Below are 17,626 nucleotides of genomic sequence, written 5' to 3'. Positions count from 1 at the left end.
TTACTAATGCTAGTCATAGGTAGGTTTCTGTCTTCCAGATGACACACATGGTGGTAATGAATAATCATTCTTTTTTTTTTTTTTTACTTTTCAATACACAAATTTTAAAGGACACTCATGACAACTAGCTATAAACTAACCGATTTCCAATAAGCAAGTAAATTAACCCAACTCCACAATGTAAACAAGTTGTATCAACTCATTGTTTGTCTCATCTTTTCTCTTGTCTTTTGTCTTATCTTCTTGATGGCCTGTGCTATTCTGGACTAGTCAGCAGGTTCTGAAAAGTCTTTCGTCAGTTGTGACCTTCTTGAAGGCCGAACCAAACTATTCCATAGCCTTGGAAGCTCTGCTCTGAAGGAGAGTTATTAAATGTCTTGCAAAAAATTTTCAGTGCTCCTAGAGGGCTTTCCTAGTCTATCATAAACGTTCTGTATTTTTCAAACACTGCTTTGAAAGGAGATGATGTAGAAATTGAGAGACAGAGGAAAAAGATACATTAAAAGCAACTTTAGTATTGTCTATCAGGGGAGGAAAACTGTACACTGGCATGTGTGGTACCAACAATCCCAGCCACTGAGCATTTTAGAAGAGGGAATGGGCTGAAAGTGTAACTTCCACTGCATCTATAAGAGCTTAGCACTTCAACAACACAAACCTGAAGGTGCTAAGCTGATCACCCAGAAAATGTGAAATGCATAGTTAATGACCATTTAGTTAGCTCCAAGTGACTTGCTCCCATCATATATGAATTCTGTGACAGAGGTAGGGATTGTATCCTTTCTCCTGACAGCACTCAACTACATTAACCAAAGGACTGCTTTCTTATCTTGCAGTCCCCAACCTTATTCAAAGCGCACCTTCCAACTTTTGCAGCAGATGAGGGAAACAAAGTTTTCTTCACTACATTTATGTTTTACCCTCAAGCTCTCTTTGTTCTGTGCATTGGCAGAGTGATGCGGAAAAAAATATTGTGTGATGAGGTAATTATGGCTTGTGTTGTAATGTGTGTGCCCAAGGGGCTTGCAATAACATTGCACAGTTTCCTAGCTCTGCCTGTAATATAAATATGAATGGTAGAGAGTTAAAATTCTCTGAAGAAGTTAACATTTAGGAAATTGTTATGACTTTCAAATGCAATCATTACTTTTACATAAATGATAAATATCTTGTGAACTAAGTTGGGAAGCACCAACTTTATAAGCCAAGAGTCTCCTCAAGGAGTGGATACCACAAATAAACCAAACCTAAACAGAAAGTGGAATAGAAATAGGTCATCTCCTGCAGAGTAAATCAAGGTCAGATTGCATCAGATAACCAACAATTCATCAGTTTTACCAGCTGCCAGACATCTGGGTTTGAGTCTTGGCCAGGAGTATTTAGAATTCAAGGTGTGCTATAAAATGAAGTCATCCTGTTTTGCCTTTTTTTAATACCTCTGAAATAAGTTCATAAGGATTTGGTCATAATTAAGAAGTAAGCCACCTATCTTCAGTTCATTATATTTATCTTTTTCTCTTTTTCTTGAGCCCTAAGAATCTATCCCCAGGGTAATAAACATTATTCACAGGATATCTTAAGTCCAACTTTGTATTGTTGTGGCTGTCAGAAGAGAAGTTTTCTATTCTTTTGACTCATAACAGCAGTCATTGACTTACAGTAGACTTCCTCACAGCTATTTTCTACTGCCATCCTGTGGATGTGGTTCAACTGCATTTTGCTGAAATTTCATGTTAATGTTTTTAAGGCATGACGCGCTGAACCTATGCAATGCCTTGGGCAGTAGTCCAAGGCAGGAAGGCAAATTCCACAGTTTTACTTGCACACTGAGTGCTATAATTGGCCAGGCTATGATATGCACCTTTGTAGTCATTTTTTAAAAGATCTTAAAATGTCTGGACATTAGAAAATCGTCCATAGCACATTCAGAAACTCCATTTTAATACACTTTGCATATTATCAACACCCACAAAAGTGATATTCAGAGGTTTTTTGTAACTTGCTATATAGGCTCAGCACTAGCTCTGGCAAGAAATTTATTAAATATCTGTGCTACACCTTCAGTAGCACTACACTGCAGGACAATGAAGTTTTCAGGTACACTGACTATCAGCAATGGAAAAGTGGGCCTGAAGTATTTTATGTAGGAATACAAGCACCAGGTCTAAGAAGGAACATATGTGGCAACCAGGAAACAAGCTCTTTTAATCTAAAGGCTTAGATAATCCCTCTATGTTTAACTGTTTGGACTCTTGCCATTTTTATGTGGGGCTTGAGTGAAAGGAAGCTAAGCGTTTTTCTTTGTCGTCGCTTTCCCAGCAACAGAAGTAAAATACATCGGGGAAAATTCCTTTTCCCTAATGTACAGCTTTGTCTCGGACCTGACATTTTGTAAGACTTCCACATTTTTCTCGTAACAATACTGCATCTGTAACTTTTTTTTTTTTTAAGGCAATCCTAAATTGATTTACCAGGATTATCTTACTGATGTGCCTGAAGGATTTAATGACATTCTCTAGCTGGGCAAGGGATTCTTGCCATTGAACTCCCTTGACCAGTAATAAGGATTGCTCATGGAGTCAAAAAGACATTTTTGTGCCAATGCTTCGCCCAGTAACTAATCAACATGACGGAAATTGTTGGATATTGTAATGGCCTTATGCCTTTGGATTTTTTCACTTAATTCATTCATGATGCTGACGTGACACATCACATATCTTTGATCATTTGCAGACTTTCCATACACTTTAGCACTTTCCTGAAACAGTGTAGCAGAGACTGTACTAGTGCTGCAACAGAAGGCTATGCTAGTACATGTATGTGAATTGCAGCATATTTATTGCCTGGCTATTTTTACCCCCCTGGATTCAGTAGAATTAATTATAAAGGCACGAATTAATACAGATTTTAGTTGATTTGAATCACAAATCTGTTCTAAGTAAGATGTTTAAAAATGAACAAGTTTGAATTTGTTATCCCTCAAGCTCAACAGTTTGCTTAATGTCTTTGTTCTGGCTATTAGTACACAACAAATTCACATTGAAACACAGTATTAAAATTGAAGGATATGAAGGCAGACAGTTGAACAGTGACAATGCTTTTCAGGTACAGGTCTCAACAATATTTTACTTAAGCCTGTAAAAATTTTACTATTCCTGCCAGTGATGTGCATATTTTAGGCAAAAGGACATGCCTGAAAACTGCTTAAAGATTAAAAGATTGAACTTCTGCTGGGTTGTTAATTTTGTATTATCAGGACAGCCAAGGGCAATAAAAATGGGCTTACTTTGTCTTACTCTTCTTTGTTCATGATTTGATAACATTAATGGGATTAGAGTAATAATGACCCCTTACAATTAGAAAAATTTAATAAGTCCATTTTACAAAGCAGAACTGTTTTTTCAGTGCCAACAAATTACCTTAATTTTGCTCAGATATAAGAGATATTGTATTACAAAATTGTGTTAAACCTTAATAAGATAATCTTTGGTATATAACCTATACTAGATCTAAAGCACAGTGGCAGCACTGAATGTGCTATCTGCAGACCACAGCACATGAAAAGAAATGGTCCAAATTGCTCAGAAAATTATATTCATGCCCCTAGTTATAACTAGTTGATACAAGCAAATAGCATCTGTGAAACAGCTTACGTTTATAAGGCAGTATAAAACAACACTGAATATAAGTAAAGCATCCCCATATGTTTTGTGCTATTGCCTTTCCAAAGATTTCCTGCCTCTATCTATCCAAATTTTCTTTAGCTAGATCTATGTATTCTTTGGGGAGTTCTGGTATCTCTTTGAATATATTGAGGCTGTTGATGACTAAGTGTCTATTTTCTCTATGTGAACACTGGGGTTTTTTCCTGTTACTGTTATTTGGGGGCAAATTTGGTTTTACATAAGCACTGACAGCCGAAGAATCATATTTACATGTGCAGACACTGATCACAACCGTAACTTTAGAAATACTTTCTGTGTGTAAAGGAGGCTGAAATTAGAACAGTTCTCACTCTTCCTCTCCTTCTTCCTCTGACTTGTTCAAAATCACTGAAACCTGTTATTATTCTATGACATAAACTCTGTTTTCCAGGCTGGGTCTGTTGTCTTTAACCTCTTCCTACCTGTTTGAGATAAAGTCTATTTTACCACCATCTTTTATCTTCATGCTCCTCCTTCCTACCCCCACTCTCATTCACTCTAGAAGATGTATCAGTCTGGAGCTCCTTCCCTCTCAGGAGTTTCTCCCCATCCTGGGTCAGCTTCCTCCAGATATTCTGGGCTTTATCGGCCCTTGTAGTAGAGACGTTTCTGTGGTAGAGATTTGAACTTCTTCTCATAGACTGTGAAAGATTACTCTAGTAGGGTGGCTCTTCACTGCTTCCTTCAGCATGCATCTCCCACTCTTCCTTTGGACTGATTCCTCCATAAGTCGTCCTTAAAATGGGCAAGTTTTAACTGTCTCATTCCTCCTCTGAGGAGGGCATTTTCAAGGAGGTCCTGCAAATGTTTGTCTGTCAGAAAGCTTCACAAGCAAGACTTACAAAGTTTCCTCATCTGCTGCTCTCAGCAGTGTGCTCTCTGGCAGCCCTCACTCGTCTGCACTGTCGGAGAGCATGTTGCTTTCAAGATGGTTATCTCCAGGATGTGCATGTTTAGCTTTTCTTGGCAGTACGTACTATGTAAAAGTACTGCAGGTTTAATCAAATTTAGAAAAAAACAAGCAAGTAAGGGCTTTGAACATTCAGAAGGCATATCTGGGTCTCTTCTGCTCGTTTTTTTCACCTTTTTTCTGGGAAGTTTCTGCTCTGCCATCAGAATGACCTGTCTCTCCTTCCTTAGATGTTGCTGATACTTATCATCATGCAATATCTGGATGAGTGCCATGTTCTACACAAAGAGGATTTATGATTACTTCAGACAAAATAATAATTACTTTGCTAAATCTCAGGTATTTTAAAGAGTGCTGTCATATTGCCAAAGTGATAATAAATATATTATGATTATAATCACCCAGCAAAAAAAGACTAACTTGTGTCTTGTCCTGGGGTCAGAAAAGGCATATAATACACAGAGCTGACACTGGAACTGTAAGTATCAACTCTTCTGGTTTTAGTTCCATAACGTTTTAGGCAAGGACTTTGACTTTGGTTTGCAACCATGGACAAATGAATATTTAATATTAACAGAAAAAGAACCCTTTTTGAAGGTATGCTAATTAGTCTGTTCCATGTCTTCATTCTGTTCTGCAAACATTCTTTTAACTGATTTAAGAATTTGACAGTAAAAGTACCATTACTTCAAATTACCACATTTCTGAATCTTGTTCAGAATCTGGAGTTGACTCTGTGGGTTAACTAGAGTTCTGCTTCTTAGAGTAAATGAGAGTGATTTAGAAATATACCAGAAGGATCTAGTCCTATTTTCATCATTCTTTTGGTGCAGGGTCCTCAAATATACCAGGACTGGTCTAATTCTGAAGCACAGCATGTCAGATACAGTCAGGGAATGGACAGTACTGAAAAAAACTATATTGTGGTCAACTATACTAGACAGAAGCTTTTACCTCTCCTCTAGTGTAAGGCTTGGATGTAGGACACCAAGGGGCCTGACCGATCAACTCTACTGAGATACAGATTTGCAGAAGCGCAAGGGAGATGAACCAGTGACACTCTGGACTGTGGCCAAGTCCATCAGTTTCTTGAGGCAGAGGATCTCTTCTCCCTTCATACCATGGTTTGCTGTTTTCAAAATATAAAAATAGTTCTGTAAAGAACATTGAGAGTATATATCATTGCTTTCACCTGGGACCAAGTCTGCTTACTTTAAGTTGATTCTCTGGGCTGCTCTTTAGGAGCTCCAGTAGAAGTTTCTCAGACTTACTTCCTAGAAATTCAGGCTACATCTGAGCACAGGACTTCTTCCTTTCCCTCACAGCATTCCCTTCCATTCCCTCAGTACAATAACTACAGCTCTTTTTAGTCACTCAGACCATTAGCATTTCTGTTAATCCCTGCCATTTAGACTGGGGGCTTTTTCCTTCTAATGGCAGTTCTTAATATTAACAAGAAAGAAGCATTTTGTTCTGAAAAGAACATCTATCCTCTTGATTCTTATTATTTTATTCCATCGAGCACAGTGTGAGCTCTGCATAGTCCTTCTTTCTTTCACTTCTAAGAGATTTGAGAAATGTTAAACATTCTACTATCATACAGATATTTTTGTTAGGACACTTTTTGTAGGACAAGGTCATTCCTGCAACTATGAATCATACAGTCATGTCAAAACACAATTTATTAAAATGATGGCAGTTTGCATAATACATCTATTCATGGGCTACCAAACATCTGAAGTACTTAATCCAGACTACTAAAATCACACCACTACAATGCAAAAGCCCCTCCGACTTGCCTGTGTCATACATTCTGTTACCAGTCTATTTCCTTTGCTTTTTCTCCAAAGTTTCTCAGATACCTCTTCTGCACAAAGCAGATTTTTTTATGCCTATTCTCTTCACGTCTAAGAGACAAACATTCATTATTATTGGAGGTCTCGTTAGCCTTTTGAAAAAGCACTGGTTGAACACGCATATCCCCCATAAGAAACACATTTCTATTCAGTGCCCCAAGATGATCATCCTTTTATTCTTATGGCTTCTTGCCCAAATCACCAAGTAGCTCTCTTTTGAGAATGACTTTACACCTCCTACCTCACATCCAGCATCTTAAGAGTTACTGAATTTCCATTTGCAAGTCCTTTGTTCTACTGTAGAGGTGTAAACTTACCTATTCATTTATTTCAGATTTTAGTCCCTGAGGCAGCAGAATGAATTTGCCTTAATAAAATGCTGTAGCAGCTGAGCTTTGATTTCGCATTATACAGACAAGCACAGAATCCTTGTTGGCATAAATTCTGTTTAAGATACCAGGGTTATATTGATTTATTCCCACTGAGGATTTGTCTCAATGGCTTCACTCTTTCGCCCATTTTTTAACTTTCTTCTGTTTTCTCTTCTAGGGCAACAGGCTTTGGCTTTTTGAATGCACTATGCAAAGCAGCAGCTGTACTTGGAAATTTAATATTTGGTTCCCTTGTTGGTATCACCAAAGCAATCCCTATTCTCCTTGCTTCTACTGTTCTAGTGTGTGGAGGTCTGGTAGGACTTCGGCTTCCTGACACAAGAACCCAGGTGTTGATGTAACTGGAAAAAGCCATTTACTATTTATTTCCTTCTGCATACAAATGTCAACTCTCCTGACCGATGGTGCAAAGGCTTCAGATTCTCAACGCTTAGTAGAGTGTTCAAATGTCAGAAATCAAACTCAAAAGATACTTTGGAGCAGCAGAGATTTAGCAAGCTCTGTATGAAAGTTTTAAATGTCACATTGGTTTGCTTGCATACATTGCTATTCAAACCCACTTAACTTCAAACTGCAAAGCTACCTCTTAAAACACTTTTGGTCACATATCCAGTGAAGTAAAAACCATATTGATAATTAGATATTTAAAATGCAAGCAGTCATATTATTTAAAAAATACATGCTAAATTTGGCCATGGCATTGTGAGCTTTTGTAACAGTACAGACATGCAAGTCAACTACTTCGCAGTGTTGGTGCAGAGAATGTTAATATATCAATGCATGCAGCATTAATCAGGACGCTCTGCAGACCACAACAGGACTGAGAATACTGACCTTCTGCAGCTGTGTTTAGATGGAAAAACTTGTGGCAATGCCTCTTTCTTGGGAAATCTTTTTAGGTAGATTCAGTCTAAAGTAAAGATTACCATCTACACCCCTTATTTGCTGAGGAGAAGGCAACAGCTACTGCAGGGAGATTAAAAGCCCGTATGGGTAAGCAGCAAAGAGAATAACAAAATAAACTTTCACTCTTTGCTGCTGATCCTCCAGAAAAATCTCGTTTTCTTCTCACATGTGGCATCTAGAATATTTTTGCCATTTTAAAACAGTGGATTTGTCTTAATCCAGGAGTGAATCAATACAAATGTTTATGTTGTCGTAAATATGAATGAAGGAAGAATCAGGCCAGTGAATTATATGAAAAGGAAGATGCTTTCTGAAGTATGTTTGGTATTTACACTTCTAATATATTTTTCTTTGTCGCGGATTGGTTATAAAAATATGTGGCCATAGAATGCCACCTAGTAAATTTCATCAGATCATACCTTCAATATAGAGTATAATGCAATTAAAACATCTCAAAAGATTTTTTTTAAATATCAGAACAATGAAAAGCAATAAAAACACCTTCATTATTTTCACAGTTTATACACTTCTTTAGATAACTATTTTCTCAGCTGATTTTTAGTAGTTCTAGAGATATCTCACCATTTAACAGTTTCATATATCTCTGAAAGGCCATTAAGAAAGAAGCCATGGCAAGGCTGCAGGGAGTGGTAATGTTTTTATTAGACCAAGAGCAAGGATGGAGAGTAAATGGTAGTAAATATATTTCTTCTAAGTGATATGCTGTGGACTGTTCTGGATTTCAGTAAAGAGTTCCCCACCAGTCCTACTGTTATACAAAAGGCTATGGGATCACTTTAAAATGTTAGTGTTAAAAATTTAGTACAAATACATTTATAAAATTAGCAAACTAAAGGGGCAGATCCTCTGAGGAAAGAAACTGGCATTGCTTTCAGTGCAGCTAAGAAAACTTGTATCAGCTGATGAACTATCTGCAGTTTCAAGTTTCAAAGAACAAATTTGGTATAAGACATAAGGAAAAACTTATCAGTATTTTTTCTAATTATGTCTGACAGCATTTATTGATGGTGGTTGAATCATTGCCAAAGAAATTAGGCTCTCAGATAAGGTCATTGTGTAGTAAGGCTTTTTTTTTTTTCATTAATTTTTCTTTTGCTTGTATATGTCAACTTAGCTTTGGGTAGCAATATCCATCACTTCATTCTGTGTCAGTCATTGTCTTAGTCATATTCAAAGAGTCAGTAAAAGTCCACCTAAGAAGATCATTCATTACTTTTAAAGTTCACTGTTTAATTTACTGATCCTAGAAGTTACATTTTTCAGTTACTAACAAATGCCTACGATACGCATTGTAGCACCAAAATGTTAGCACAAGATGTGTTTTTCTGCTAGTAATAAATGGGAAAAGTGGCTGAATTAAAAAAGCATAAGTATGGAAAACTAGTGGACATTTTTTTGATGTTGATAATTTAAATATAATACAGTAAGAAACAAAGTTTAAGAAGTATGTTTAATTTGGAATATAAACAGTCAAGATATTTGAGATGAAATATTTTATTTTTAAATCTGACTTAAACATGTTTTTTAAATTTCTAAACTATATTAAAAAAAAAAAAGGAGGAAGAAATATTTTTCACCAAGTTCCAGGTTAAGAACAAAATACTGGCATTAGTTTTGCATCTGTGGCTTTTGTCCACTAGTCATAGCCTTGTTTCTCTGTGCCGTTCATTAGCAGCATGTGTCCACCTCCTTGTACTTACTGCACAACTTATTTTGAAATCTGAAGCCTCTGTACGTGTTTGGAGTAAACATCAACAGCAAGGGGAAAATATTACATTGTCTTGCTATGCACTGTCTGCTTGAAGTATATTCTATCCACCTCTGTATGTAATTCCAAAAAACATCCAGATCCAACACATCATGCCACCTGACCAGTGTGGAGGAAATGAGCCACAGAAAAATAAGGTTCAACTTTTGAGGGCTACGGGTCAAGGTTAACACACTAAAAGCTCATTACACCTAAAATTATGCTGATTTCAATGTGGGTTATTATTGTAAATCTTGACTATGTCATAAGTATGTGATTAAGTCTGGATGAAGTGGAATATAGCAACAACAGGAATTAGTAAAGATGAACAAAATTCCCAACTACATGAACCTTGCATGGTCCAGAATTAGAGTGAATGTTCTAAGGTAGGAAAAGGGAAAAAGAATTACAGTGGGAAGGAAAGCGGGGATACATAAATGGAAGAGATGAACAAAGAAAAAAATCCACTAGCATTTCCAACATATTGAACAAAACCTAAAGCTAGAATTTCCCTAGCTGGTGAGCTAGTTGGCTCAACAGATTTGAACTAATGCACAAGCCAGCATTAAAGCTGTTTGAACAATGAATTTTTTGGGCTTAAGTGCAGTAAAGATTTATCTCATAATGACAAAAGAAGTTAATGCAATTTCAGGCTATAAATACTTGGTTAGATAGGTACAATCCACAGGCTGGAACAGAAACAATTGGTGGCACTCTGGACACAAAGGTTACTTACGTTATAAGCAAAAGTGATTTGGCTGGTCTTTAGTGAGTCTGTCTTTTTTTGCAGCTTCCAAAGCAATCTCAGGTAACAAATATTGGGCAGTAGGAATTGTACTTCCTTTCTGTGTATGTTCACTTATATCTCGCATAAAGAATCACTTAGTGGCCTGGTTAGATCCCTGATACACCACAGAGAACCGAACTTGATAGCATTTGTGTATCAGAACTTTCAAACATATAATCAAAACTGCTTATTTGTCTGTTTTGGTTGCTGAACTAACTGACCACTAATTGGAAACTCCTTTCAATCTAAACTGAAGCAGGATATGAGGTGTAGTGCTCTTCTCCTGTAAAGCTGAAAGGTTCATCCTATTGACAGCAATGACAAAAAGTACAATGGCCACTGAAGACAGAGAAGAATGACAGCATTTAGGATGGTATTAACTATGATGGTCAACTACTTTAAAATTTAAAAACTGTCCACACAAAAGACCACATGTTTTCATTTTTGGCAAAGAAATTTTATTCTAACTAGTTTTACTCCTTACAGGTTGTCTGATAGTAGAGCTTGACTTAGCAGACTCTTATTTCTTGAAAGCATCTTATTCATTGTGTTTGGGCATTTTAAACAGATTGGCTATATTCATGTTAGCATCTTATTGGTCGCAAGCATGCACTACAACATTTGGTATGCGTTGCAGTGATTGCTGAGTATGGATTCCTAATAAGGGAACCTAGACTAGGTGTTCATGGTTTCTGGAGTGCTGAAGGGGGTTGTTAATGCATATTGTATGGGGAAGCCTTCTTCCTCTATGCATGATTTTAGCCAGTGCCCTTCCAGAAGTGTATACTACAAAACTTCAACACAGTGAAAAAGCCTTCCTGGTGGCTCCAGTAGCCTACCCTTTGTTCATCATCTTAGAAAAGTAGGGCAAAGTAAGACTGCTAACTCAAGCTCTGCTCTCTTTCTCTTCATGCCATTCCATTCATTCCATCCCAAACTGCTCTTCTTACCAGAGGGCCAATCTTAAAGAAAGTCAAAACTCACTGCTCATGCTCTCACTTGCTTCTGACTTTATAGTAACATTCACTAAGAAGGTTTGCCACCTATCTTTTGCAATTTGGCCATCCCTTTATAAACCAAGATGGAAACTGATCTCAAAAGTCCTTCAGACATTCTTACCCTTTTGAGGCAGCCAGAGTCCACATTTCTCTACATATCGAGAAGGCTGAACTAATACAGCGAGGGGTCCTCTCAGAATGGCCCTAGTTGGGCTCCTTCTGCTGTGGGTGCAGATACAGGGGAATCTTCTTGTCTGTGCACCTAGCTCAGCTCCATTTGGAGGAAATATTACTCTCTGTTCCTGTTTTCTTTTTCTACCGCTATGGAGCCTTATTGTCCTATAACCGCTATTAGGCACAACTGCTGATTCCAATACTTAGCAATATAATATAGTCCTCAGCCCCTCATATGGACAGCCTCTGTGTGCTGGGCTTTAGCTCTCTTCCCCATTGTGAGTTTTAAAATGGTCATCTTTAGTCAGAGAACGATGTTTACATCCAGTCACACCTCTTTACCTAAACAAGATGATATCATGCTAATACAACCTACAAGCCTTGTTTCCTGTTTAATAACCTGGAAATGCAATTGAAATTTCAATCCCAATGTTAAAAAATGAATCCTTGCACTCAGGGGGTCAAAGACACAAGAAGTGAAAACAGAAATGCTCCACTTCCTCTGGAGTCTTGAAAGAAAACACATGTTCAATAATCATATTCCAGAAGAAAACACGTCCAAGAGACTGTTTTTCCTCTGCATTTCCTGCTTTCTTGTTCATTAAACTTACTGTAAAATATTAGGTATTTGCCTGAATTAGTACTTTCCAAAGACAGACTTTTGCCTGCAGTTTGGAGGCAAGACAAGGAACAGGCAGTGATGTGGAATTAGCAGAGACATGTTAGCCAGAAAATCTGGAACTCAGTTCAGAACCTAAATTAAATAGAAAGCACCAATTTATAATGCAGATCTCCCTTAGCTTGACTTATGGTTATGCAGTCTACAACCAGTCCATAAGCTGAAATCAGCCTCATTTGCTTTCTTCTAATGCTGAAAATTTCAACAAGTGATGCAAAATATTTTTTGATCCATTACCATTATCTGCATTCTTTATTTTTATTGCAGTGGTGAATACCCTACTTCTTCCAGCAATACTTAGTCCTACTCTAGATGTGTAAGAGTCTTATATAGAACTTCATCCACATGCAGGACCTTTCTTTGATGCAGTGACTTAGCATTTCAGAAACAGGAAAAAGACAAAATGGGCCTGATTGATTTACTTTTCTTATTTGATAGTAGGTTGAATTATCTCCAAAGATGCTGGCCTGTAATATGTAGCCATGCTTTCTAGCCCATGGAGTACATCTTGTCCAACTAAAGATGAATAAAACAGTAATTTTTGGCAGTGCTTTCCCACAACATATACAGAAGCTACATTTACTAGGACCAAAATACTTAGGAAAAAAAATGGGGAAAAACACAGGTGTAATTGCTTTCTGGGGTAAACGATCTTCCCTCCTTGACAGAGGTCTAGAACATAATGCTCACTTCTGACCAGTACACCATACAATGACAAAAGATTGGAGATTACTTAACAACAAAGGTATTTGGATGAGGATGACCTGACACAAAAGTATTGTCCCTTTTACCCAGGATATTCATGAATATGTAATTTAATGCCACATAACCAAGAAGATTTGTAGAGAACTTGCCCCTGCTCTGGCCATCAACACTTCTGAGCTGTAGCCAGATACATAAGTCTGCAAGTGAGAGAGAGAAATTACTGGCAGGCTGGCTTTCATCACTCTCTCCACAGCTAGCCACCTAAGCTCATTTTGCTTGGATCCTAAGGATCTGCTTTTTTGCTCAGACTCCTACTTTCTAATTCTGGACATCTACCACCTGCCACTCAGTTTTCACCAGTAGTCCTGACCAAGCAAGTTGAAGCTACTTGCTGCTGATGGACAGCACTCATAACTCATCACAAGCACAGTACTCTGCAAAAGTCTGATGTCTTATGTGTTCCAGTTTTGTCTGTTGTCTAGAGCTGGAGTTGTCATCTAGCATTTCTCTCTGATAATACTGCATGTTTTTTAACCTATAAGACATGTCTTCTATTGTCTTAATGTCTGCCTTGTAAATATATGCCTGTCCCCCACTGGCTATGTGATAAAAATCATTTGTGAATCTCACATAGGCCTGTCTTACCCAGTTAAAAGTTGATCCTTCAAAAGAAGAGGGTCAGGAAAAAAATAATTAAATGGAATCAAATTAAAAGCAGATCATGAAGAGTAAGATTTCAAGGCCCAGGGTTCAATTACTTTTATTTTTGTCAGCTGTTTTCCTTAAATCCTAGCCTGCAGCTATATAATACTATATATTGTGAAGAAGTATTACACAGTTAGAGCTGAATACATATACAGACACAGGTGTGGGTGAAAATACACACATTTATACACACACACACCTCCCTGAAACACAGGTGGATGTAAGACTTACAAACCATATTCTCGTCTCATTCTCGATGACACTGTTACTTTCTGCCTTGTGCATTATGCTGTGTTCCTTGTGCAGAAAGCTTTACTTATTCATGCGCAAAATTTTTGGGATGCCAAGATTCATCTTACTGGCCATTAGCTTTTGGTCATTGGAAGGGAACTCCTGAAATGGTCTGAAAAATGAGCTCTGACTTAGCTGTAGCCTTCCACTCCCCAACACACTGTGCCAAACAGCAGAACAGCACATTGTGCAAAGGCACTGGTCGTGTTCCAGTGACTAGGAGACACAGCATTCTTAGATACATAAAATCCTAAAAGCTGCGAATTTTGTCTTATTCAGCTATAAGTTCTTCAAAATGTTCCATGTGGATCTCAACATGTTAACTTCTGTGTAACCTATTAGAAAATGTCTGTGTCTTCCTGTACTGTATGTTTTTCATTGTTGCTGCATACATAGCTGCTGTCATTCTAGTAATGTGGCTGAACAATCCTATGCTGCTGTTCTTATCAGCAATCTTTGACCAGCCTGAAACAGAGCCATTGCCAGGGTGCCTTTCAACTAATGATTAACACCCATGAAGATCTTCTACAGTAATTAGTGCTGTATAAAGTAATTGCGGCTATAATTCAAGCAAATCTGGTGTTAAAATAGCAGCACATGCACACAGAGCAGTGAGGATGGAGAGAGCTCTTTCAAAAGCTCTGGCATCTGCTACGTTTCTGCCTCCATCTTTGCAGGATATTCACTCTTTGCAGTGTGCTTCCTCTGGTGGGACACACACACACACGTTACAGAACTAAGAAAGCAGCAAAAGAAAGGTTGTATTCCTTCCACAGGACTTAACAATGTATATTGGCTATAGGAATAGCAACTCTATACTAAGACTAAAACAAACAAACAAACCAAGCAGCTTGCAATTCTTTTTTTTCCCATGTGTTCTGTGAGTTGATAAACTGAATACCAGCCTATACCAAACCTTTGGGAGGACACTAGGAAAGGGTAGCAATGCTCATATGATAGTACTTTTGGAAAGTAGGGGATCTTTCCAAAAGGAAAACATAGTCACTGAGTGAGAGTGTAGCATATAGTTTCTAACTGTGATCATGAATAGGCAGTTTTAAGCAGAAAATTGCCATTCAGATTCAAAGTAGCAGCAGCTAATACTACCTTCTCTTTGAAAATTTATAAACATAGATTAAAACCAATAGTTTAGAGGGAAAAGCAGAATATTAAAATTTGGAGAGCGATTTACAAAACACAACCTCCCATCACTTCTTTTGGACAACCCTTACAGCTCTTTCCTGGTTCTTCCTGCCACAGATCCCTTCTGATATGGTGACTGATTTCATTAATGCTTCACTAGTGAAATGAAAATTTTTACTGACATTTGCAACAAAAATTAGAGCAGGCATGAAATTAGCACTGTAGGAAAGCTAGCTCATTTATAAAGACTTTTAAAAAATGCACCAAGCTGCTAGTGACTGCATTTATTGTCTTCCTAGTGGTTTAGAATCCTGCAAAGTGTTACATGAAACTATACTGTGTGTGTAAACTGATCCCTTTTTAAATCAGCGATGTAATTTGCAGGATTGGGATCTTAGGAATGCTGGAATTGCTGTTGTGAGAAAAATGTGTACTTTTAGCCCTTATTTTTAACATGAATAATTTTAGCCTGGCTTTTTCCTATGAATGTAATGTTTCCCAAACAGAACAAGGATTTTAAATAGCATCCCATGCTGCAAGCCTAATGAATCAACTGACAGCTTATTTCAGCCATTTTCTATAGAATATTGTATTACAAATCCCAATTCAAACTTTCAAAAGAATTGCTGTATTACCCTCAGCTGTCTCACATTCTGACAACTAGATTGTATCTCACACTTGGCCTCAAATATATATGACAATGTACTATACATAATTAGATATTTTTTTTAAGTGGGCAGTTTCCTTTGCAGTGTAATGACTTATGTGCAGAAATCAGGCATCAAGGATGAGGTACTGAAAGTAGAGTTACTGGCATTGTCAGGTTACTGATTTTCTTAAAAACTTGTTAGCATTTTCTAATGCTGAGAAACAGAAGGAAAACATGTATTCTTTCCTAGTTTTTCATGAGCTATTTTCTGCTCCAGGTTTCTCCTACTAAGCTTCCACTCAAATTGCCAGCTGCTCTGAGCCAACTGGGAGTACAATTTTTCAAACTGTCTTTAGTGTACAAAACCACAGGTGTGTTAGTTTGCATATGTTGTCAAGAAAATCATAACCATTTCTGACAGTCCTCATTTCTTTATGTGAGGAAACATGTACATATTGTATATAGAATAATGAGCTACTTTGAAGTTGAATTCGCATTTATACTTGTTTACTTCCAGATCTGCTAATCTGCAACAAGATCTTGGCAATGGTCCTGACCTCTCTGTTTCTTTCTTTGTTTGTTTTCTTTACTGCTGTGTGTGATCTCCTGTAAAGCAGGTTACAGTCATCACTATTGTATATATGTGTTTGCATGTGTGTGCCTTGATAAATTCTCTCTTTTGGAGCTCTGAATTTTTCATTTCAAGTCCAGCTGGTACAATTGTGAACTCATCTTTCCAGTATGCTCCCCTGTGTCAGACTGCCAACTTCCAAAATGTCTGACCAAGTGTTTTGATTAAGTCCCCTGAGGAAAGCTGTCTGTATACTTGTGAAAGGGCATGCTCTGTGTAGGATGACTGTGTACAGTATAAATCTATAAAACGTGGAAGTGTTTATAAATTTATCTGCCAAATATTTATCATCCATGTAACAAATGCAAAGTTATTTAGTGTACATCAGATTAATAAAGGGGCATTTTTTGCTCCACTATATTCAAATAAAGATTTGTTCTCTGCAATGAATACATATCAGGTGTGATGATAGCCAGAACATCATTCTTCACTACCCACAAAACACTGAAAACAGTTGTTTTACCCTAATAGTTCTTTTACAAAGGCTCTCTATGTATCTCATCTTTAGTGCCTGTAAGAGAGGTTGAACATGTATTAAAAGAAAACATGGAACAAGTTAATGAAGTTAAAGAAATGTAAAAGACTCTAAAAAAAGACAGAGTAAAAGTTCTGTGGTTGCAAGAGACAAAGTTCTTTAGTTAACCATCTGGGATTCATACTTTTATGGTACATAATTGCACAAAATAGACATCTGGCCTTTCACTGCATAACTGCATTGCAGGGGTAAGTTATCACCTAACGTGTCTAATCTAACTCTATGTGAAAAGCATACTGCTGCAAAGTATGATGATCCATGCATCCAACAGGCCAATGGGAATTTATACAATAAAATATGGTTCCATAAGACCTTAGTAAAAAGGCCTAAACCCCCCCAAAATCCCCCAATACCCCAAACCCAAACCCAAAAAACTGAAGCAGCACTGCAATAACATTAGTTCTTCACTACATTTGTGCGCCAAGGGCCTCCAAAAAACTTCAACAGATCAAATGTGGTAACTTTAAAATAACAAAAAACTGCTGAATTATTTATATTCTGCCATCCCCATGGCTGAATCAGAAATACATTTCCAAATATAGGTTGGTCCAAACAGATGGTGGACTAAACAAAACACATGAGCCTCTTCAACTGTGCACCAATAAGGAAAAGTTAAGCTAAATGTGAATTGCTGCATTTTTCAGCTCTTACAAGGGTACTGTCAGCAAAACCCGACCACCAAGTACATGTACGATTTTGTGACTGTCCTTTGGCAACTGGAGTTTTTTGTGGTACAGTACAGAAAAAACTCTCCCTGTTTATTGAGTATAACCAACAGAAGTACTAATCCATA

At 37.4% G+C, this 17,626-nt stretch overlaps 1 protein-coding gene across 1 annotated transcript in view; it reads left to right on the top strand.

Moving 5' to 3' along the window:
- Positions 1-10,509, top strand: part of SV2C (synaptic vesicle glycoprotein 2C) — a 118,473-nt gene extending 107,964 nt beyond the window's left edge. Inside the window, exon 13 of the mRNA XM_069775682.1 lies at positions 7,020-10,509. Coding sequence (XP_069631783.1) covers positions 7,020-7,203 — 184 coding nt within the window. The 3' untranslated portion in view covers positions 7,204-10,509. The remainder of the gene's footprint in view (positions 1-7,019) is intronic.
- The last annotated feature ends 7,117 nt before the right edge of the window (positions 10,510-17,626 follow it).

This window comes from Haliaeetus albicilla, chromosome Z, assembly GCF_947461875.1.
Source record: "Haliaeetus albicilla chromosome Z, bHalAlb1.1, whole genome shotgun sequence".
Lineage (NCBI taxonomy): Eukaryota > Metazoa > Chordata > Aves > Accipitriformes > Accipitridae > Haliaeetus > Haliaeetus albicilla.
This window is presented reverse-complemented; position numbering and strand designations above follow the sequence as displayed.